General features: G+C 40.3%; 1 protein-coding gene across 4 annotated transcripts; it reads right to left on the bottom strand.

Moving 5' to 3' along the window:
- Positions 1–885: 885 nt before the first annotated feature.
- On the bottom strand, positions 886–5,360 carry LOC105694236 (OTU domain-containing protein 7B). Of its 4 annotated transcripts, none has more exons than XM_012414711.2 (9): positions 5,180–5,360; positions 4,058–4,461; positions 3,719–3,983; positions 3,454–3,604; positions 2,921–3,292; positions 2,528–2,850; positions 2,284–2,442; positions 1,917–1,995; positions 886–1,847 (listed from the first exon to the last, which is right to left on the bottom strand). In XM_012414711.2, exons 2-9 carry the CDS (start codon positions 4,278–4,280, stop codon positions 1,746–1,748), a joined length of 1,674 nt encoding a protein of 557 aa, XP_012270134.1. In that variant the 5' UTR covers positions 4,281–4,461; positions 5,180–5,360; the 3' UTR covers positions 886–1,745. The 4 variants fall into 4 exon arrangements, with proteins under 4 accessions (XP_012270134.1, XP_012270161.1, XP_012270153.1 ...); XM_012414738.2 differs by having other exon boundaries at positions 1,931–1,995; XM_012414730.2 differs by lacking the exon at positions 5,180–5,360 and adding an exon at positions 4,868–5,027.
- Between the last annotated feature and the right edge of the window lie 1,294 nt (positions 5,361–6,654).

Here is a 6,654-nt window from a genome sequence, read left to right as displayed (position 1 = left end):
TTATAAAATATTAGTAAACTGGAGAGCGCTGCGGTTGCTCGCGAGATGCAATAATTCTCCATTTGAAGGGACTGCGGTATTAATTTCGTAATTTATTTTTCCGCAACCTTTCCTCGGAAACAGGAGCTTCGGAGAGGGCCGTAGAGATTCGATATTGTAATTTATGGACCCTGGAATCCAGCGGAGTCCGCGCGCGTCCCTTCGAGAATTTGTTTTCCGTTTCTTGCTGTAAAACCCTATCCATTATGATTTACGACGGGTGGACAACATTAAGCCGGTCGTCTATGCAAGATACATTGCTCGATTGCCCTCACTTTTTAATATCCCGTTCAATATTACTACTGCAATCCAAAGACCTTGCTCTTCCTCCGAGTCTAGCCCTGTCCACGCTGCAATTACAATAGTATTTTCTCACCACATTTCAGCAAGTTGGCCCCCAGTATGAGACGAATATGCACGAGATCGTACACAAATCGAAAAACGTACATGAATTATTGATCCAACGTCCCACGGTCCTAGAAGGCGATGGTCTGCAAAGTAATTTCTGCACGACGCAGCTACATCGGAATGCAATCTTTCATTTACATTCAGTGTCACATGTGGGTGTGACTAACGATCAAAGTGGGCAAGTTTTATACCTGAATATCAATCTTTCAGCGAAAGTCAAGGCCGAAAGCACTGACGCGTGTAAGGGAAACAAAACCTGTGTCGATTTGATGATAAGCCTCGTTTATACCGTTTCGTTCTACTTCCTTCGCCCTTGAGGACCTTGTACGAAGCTACCTTATTAAGTATCCAGCTCTCTTCGAACCTGTAAACTCTCCACCTTGGATATCTGGATGTTTAATAGGACCACCTTGGATGTTTAATAGAGAACACAGGGTATTATAAAAAAATACTCGTTTATTATAACACACGCGAATATACACGAACAGCGATTAATTACATTAGGCGATCTCACCTATGGTGATGTAAATATATTACGATGACCAGTAATCCGTCTTTGACGATTCAAACTCACTCTGCCTTTAGGAAGCTACGTTTAACGCATTCGTCATCTCGGGCTACTTTGGACAGCGGAGATGCAAAGAGTCTCAGAAGGATAGAAAAATATGAGAAGTCGCGCTGCACCTTCTCTTGACTTTGACCTTAAGAATATTGCTCTTAACATCTTGGATTATGCATTAGAAATAAACGCAAAATTACATTATAAACGAGCGGAAAGGGTTAGGTAATCTTTTAAAAGATCAAGTGAAAATAACGAAAACATTTCCCTTAACGAAGAAAAAAAATTCATACAGGTGCTGATTGGTACGGGTACTGATCTTGGAATTTCAACAAATACCTTCTGCTTGTACGAAACAAGGCACTTTCAACTTGTTCATTAATACATTTTTAATTATTGTTTAACCGGTGGATAACCAGCTGACTTAATTTCAAATCTAAAAAATCCTAGACCGAATCTTCATTAAAAAGGTTGCATACTTGTCGCGTTGCAGTTCTGGCAACGCATATCGAACATGTTTGAAATCCTGGTACGCGATATGTTTTCGGGGTACATAAATGTTAATAAATAAAAGCGCCGACGAAAGAAATGAACAAAAAAACTCGTAGCGAAAGGCCTGCGAAGCGCGTTACTCTTATTCGTTCGCAAGCTGTACTTTACGCGCTAGGGTTACTCCTACATACTGCTTGTTACTTACTAATAAGTAAAACTGAGATTGTCATGGGAGAGAAAACGCTCGTTAGTGGTATCGCCTGTTCGTCCAGCACTGCGAGCAGTAATAATCGTGTTCCTGGGAGCCAAAAAATTGACAGTCTTCAGTGCGGCACTGCCTTACCATTCCCTGAACAGAAAAATCACGTTATCGGACACATGGAATTGGAACCGCGTTGCGATTTTTCGCTCGACGTACCCCTAAATTACTACCGTTATTCCAAAGCTCTGGGGTAGAAGACTCAAGTGACGTTGCCTGGTCGTTATAAAACGTAGACCTGGAAAAATAATTTGCAGCAGATCAATTTTAGAAGGATCCTGTAAGTTTCTTTATTAAATTTCGTATTTCATTAGCCCCTTAGCTATGACAAATCTGACCGTGAAACTGTACCGCCTGTACCAACAGCTCTGCCACAATTTGACGGTAATCATATACTACTTTAAATACGTGATGATTAAGAGGACCGCTATAAGAGTGTATTGTTAAGAAGCATCACTTAGAGAAAAACCACTATAGTGGCGCTTCGTAGCTAAAGGGTGAACTGGAAAGAAGAACAATAAATTACCTTGAGAGATAGAGCGTTCGATCTTTGTTAGGATTTGTTGGGAGTAATTTGCTAACACTCGCGTGACTTCCTCTATCGCTGGCCGTATAAAATTTCGATTTACCAGCTCCATAATTCATTTCGGTACCACCGCCGTTCTTCTGTTGTTCCTGCAAATACCTATAGGAAAGGATAGGCTTGGTTTTTATTTTTTTTTTTAACTTTAGTTTAAGTAGCTCACAGGAGTTTCATCCAAAATACAAACCTGGCATGGGCACATTGCAGGTAATTTTGTAACATCTGGTCAACATATTGATGTCGCCTACTTCTGATTCGCACACACAACAATCCTTCGGCAACTACACCTGTAGATGATGCAGGTGGACTCTTTGGTCTTTTTCCCATAGACAGTAACTTTCGACTAACAGATTTTCCAATTGAACCAAATTGCTTTGCTACTCCCATCAATTGCTTAGCTGCCTTGCTCTTGCCGGAAGAGGAACCATCAGTATCGGACAGTCTATCTATATCATCCGTCATTATAATTTGGTACTCACACTCTAAATAATCTTTTATTAAAATCTCCATCTACAAGACACGTAAAAAATGATGATTCAAAATTATTTTTTCGATTAAAAACATGAAAATAGATCCTAACCGCATCTTGATGACATGGTAGCAGATCTTGTGATGAAGTAGTCCAATCCCAATCAGGTCCTGGGTCTACAGCAAACAAAACTGGCAAAAGCTGCCCAGTATCTGGATCCACCAGTGGTATACTGACACCTTCTCCACTACCGTCTCCAAGATCATTTCCTCCATCAACGGTAACCAAGGGAGAAAAGTGGGCTGAATGATATGCCAACAGCAATGGAGTTCGATGACATCGAGATGGAGGCACCTCCAATGGCAAATAAACTCCACCAAAAGGAATAGGGGCTATAGCAATTCCTTCTGAATCCTTTAGCATCGTTTCTGCTATCACTATAATTGGTCTTCGCAAAACATGAGCGAGTGCCAATACGTGTACCTAATAATAATTTATTAAAATTAAATATGCTAATCATAAAATAATGCAAAATGCGTCAATATACTATCACTGTATTTGTCGTAGAAAAATAACATTATTTTTCTCACAGAAAATCTGTTAATTTGGTCACAACTTTAATTTAACAATTTCAAAAATTCTACCTCTTCAAGACTCTGATAGGATGTAGTGGTTTGATTTCGTGGATTAGCAGATGCCATATCTACGATACTTTTCCATTCTAATAACCATTCAGTCTCTGTGTAAGACAGCCCAGCTGCTGCATTTAATCCCATTTGCCTCCACTTCCATCTCCTAAAATTAAAACACTCTTATGACATATTTTTAAATAAATTTGATCCTTTCAATTTTGTACATGTATTGGACAGCTGCAAATGCGCAAATGTTTTCTTTGTATAGAACACTCACCTAAATAAAGCATGCCTGTATTCTCCTTTGGCAAGAGTATTATGAAGTGCATCTCTTAAAGTTAACAATCTATCATGGAAGCCCCACATTCCCAGAGATGCTGCATGGAGAAGACAATTACCATCTCCAGTAGTTGCCAATGGCCACAGCACCCTTGTTCCTCCATTCCTACCGTTACACCACCAATTTAATCGCCCAGCAGTCTCCAAAGATGTTAGACATCCTCCTTCGATTAAATCTCTCTCCAAAAACTGACGAAAGGAATCTAATTTAAAAATATTAAATTAATTCAGTTGAATAATATTAAACAAACAAGATACTTAAATAATGATAATGCACCTGGATATACAGAAAGGTCTGGTAACGAAAAAGTAAATTCGGGGGTATCCACAGCTCCGAGGGTTGCGAGCTGGGACCGAGCATGTGATACAATGGCAGCATTTTCAGTCGCTCTCGAAATCCCTCTGGCCAATTTTTTTATAGTACCTCCACTGCTTTCCAGAGCATTATTATTCGATTTTGTCTCTTGCTCCAATCCATCGTACATGGATATCGTGCTCATAGCACCGTTTTAAAGCAACAATTTGTAATGTAAAACCATATCCACCTATTTTCCCCTTCAGAGTACATTTATTGCAATCTTATTTTGATAAATATTGTTCCAATTCCAACTATATCGTTGTCATTCGTAATGATCACTAACATTGGTTATGGAAATACACAGGAAGGCTGCGTTAGATATCCTGTAAAAAGAACGCAATCAACGTCAATTAGCTCCTTTCATGAAAACTCGCTGCAAAGAATATATTTGACTCTTAACTGTTACCAGATTGACTACGACTGTAGTCACTGGTAGTGGCAATTGCACTGTAATAAGATACTCATGTTTTGATTGTCAATGTGGTAAACATGATAAGTAATAAAAATTTAGCTATACACATATCTAACCTCAAAGGTATGGCATCCTAAGCCAAGAATTTCTAAATATTCTAAATTAAAGATCCCAACTATTCAAAGCTCACTTAAATTGTTAAACAACAAAAATTTAACGAAAAATGTAGGAAGGTCTATACTCAGCGCGAATGTCACATGATCATTTGAGAAGTACTACTCCCCCACTTTGATCCTGTCGAACATTTACAAGCATACCTGTCATTCGTTCATTCCTAATTGGCAGCGCGTGCTACCTTGCAATGTCACGCAATATCAAAGCTAAAAGCTTAATAGCATTCAGGAATTAATTCAATGCGCGGTAATCGATGCCGAGGAAATGAAATTGTAGTGAGAAGTCGATTAGCGCCGTCGTATTTACCTGGCATGCCATCCGGACATGCATGTACATACGTGCAAGCAAGGATGCGCGTGGTTGTTCAAAACTTCAAACCTTGAGCCGTTATTGAATTAGTGCGGAGGCGTCGTACGACTTATTTATTTGTCGGTAAACATTCGGTCGCTACTTACACCTTAGGCTTACTCGTTTTACAATCTGGGAGTGGAAGAGCAGCGACTCGATGAATTATCCGTAATCCCGCCAAACGAAAGCTCTTCCCAACGGCCGTATCGTACGAGAAAAATAAAGCAAACCGATAACGTCGCCGCTGCCCGCTGTGCAGTGTATGGAAACATACACAAGCATACGCAAATGCATAACTTCCTACACTGAACCTCTTTCCCCTGTCTGTATTTACAATTAATATTTACGTGACAGTGCCCATTCTACGCATGCGTGCCGTGATTCCTCAGTTCATTCGTTCCTACGTCTATGCACATGGCCAATGGTCGTCCTTCATCAACGCCACGTTCCGCTATGCGCTTTTCATCACGGGATAATGCCAAAGAGAGGTTTTGATTGCTTGTAGAAAACGTACAGGCGGAAACTCCCCAACTCCGTTTTTCATTGCAGCCAATCAGAACCTGTTATTCGCTCCATCACACGATACTATCGGATGAATAAAATATCGGCCAGAGATGAGCAACAGAGATGAATTAGGAGATTGCTCACGGGCAGAATCGTACGATTGTGGCGGGCCCGGGACGAAGTCCGGCCATCGACCACCAGGGGCGTAGCGCGCGTCGAGCGCGATGCAATCAGGACGAGGTAAACTGCGTTACCCCGCGTGCACATTACTTTACTTACCTCGAAACAAAAGACGACTACGTCGGAAAATGTTTACAAAACGGTTGAAAATCGAGGAGAAGACATTGTGACCAATTCTAGAGCGCACGTGGAAATCCGCTCATTTTGCTATGTTAATAAAGCAATAACTATAAATAAAGTGGTGAAATATATTTGACAATCCCCACACGATCGCATCCTGTGCTGCCCTCTGGTTTTGTACGTTAGCGTTCACCGTTTTTCGCCCCCAAGGGCGACGTATTGAATTTCTGATAGGGGCGATGGCGGTACCATCTACCAGTCGCCGTTAGCGGCTCACATGCGCGGGATGGTAATACCCAGAGTTCGAAAATTCTCGGTAACATTAAATTGGAGAAGGTAACTGTGAAACATACCGTAAGTTACCGGGAACATTGAGAATTTAAGAGAACGTTAATTTTGTTATTTATACTTTAGGTTTCTTCGTTTAAATAACTTTTTTTTTTTCAATCAACTTTAAAGTTCAAGCTAAAGAGTAATAATTACTATTGGAAAATGTTGATTATAGGATCGTATTTATCTCCAGGTAAAAATGTTCACGTATGTACAACTTCACGGAAGATTCTATGAGATTTGATCAAACGAACTGATATTTCATTCTGCAACAAAGCGAATGGGAGGTTTTGATTGGCTACGGACAACGTACAACGGAAATTCCCCCCTACGATGTTTCTCTATAGCTAATCGAAACCTCTCGTTCGCTCTGTTGAAAAATGCAAATTCTCATAATTTCTCGATAAAAAAGGCTTTGGAGAAATTACCGATAAATTACCGGGAATTT

This window comes from Orussus abietinus, unplaced genomic scaffold (genome assembly GCF_000612105.2).
Source record: "Orussus abietinus isolate OABI.00-Male unplaced genomic scaffold, Oabi_2.0 scaffold195, whole genome shotgun sequence".
Lineage (NCBI taxonomy): Eukaryota > Metazoa > Arthropoda > Insecta > Hymenoptera > Orussidae > Orussus > Orussus abietinus.
This window is presented reverse-complemented; position numbering and strand designations above follow the sequence as displayed.

Excerpts from the sequence above, each read along its gene's own strand:
- LOC105694236 (XM_012414711.2), bottom strand. The coding sequence starts at position 4,280 with ATGAGCACGATATCCATGTACGATGGATTGGAGCAAGAGACAAAATCG. Across the intron at positions 3,605-3,718 it reads TACAGGCATGCTTTATTTAG|GAGATGGAAGTGGAGGCAAA; the intron begins GTGAGTGTTCTA and ends TTTTAATTTTAG. Across the intron at positions 2,851-2,920 it reads TACCATGTCATCAAGATGCG|ATGGAGATTTTAATAAAAGA; the intron begins GTTAGGATCTAT and ends CGTGTCTTGTAG.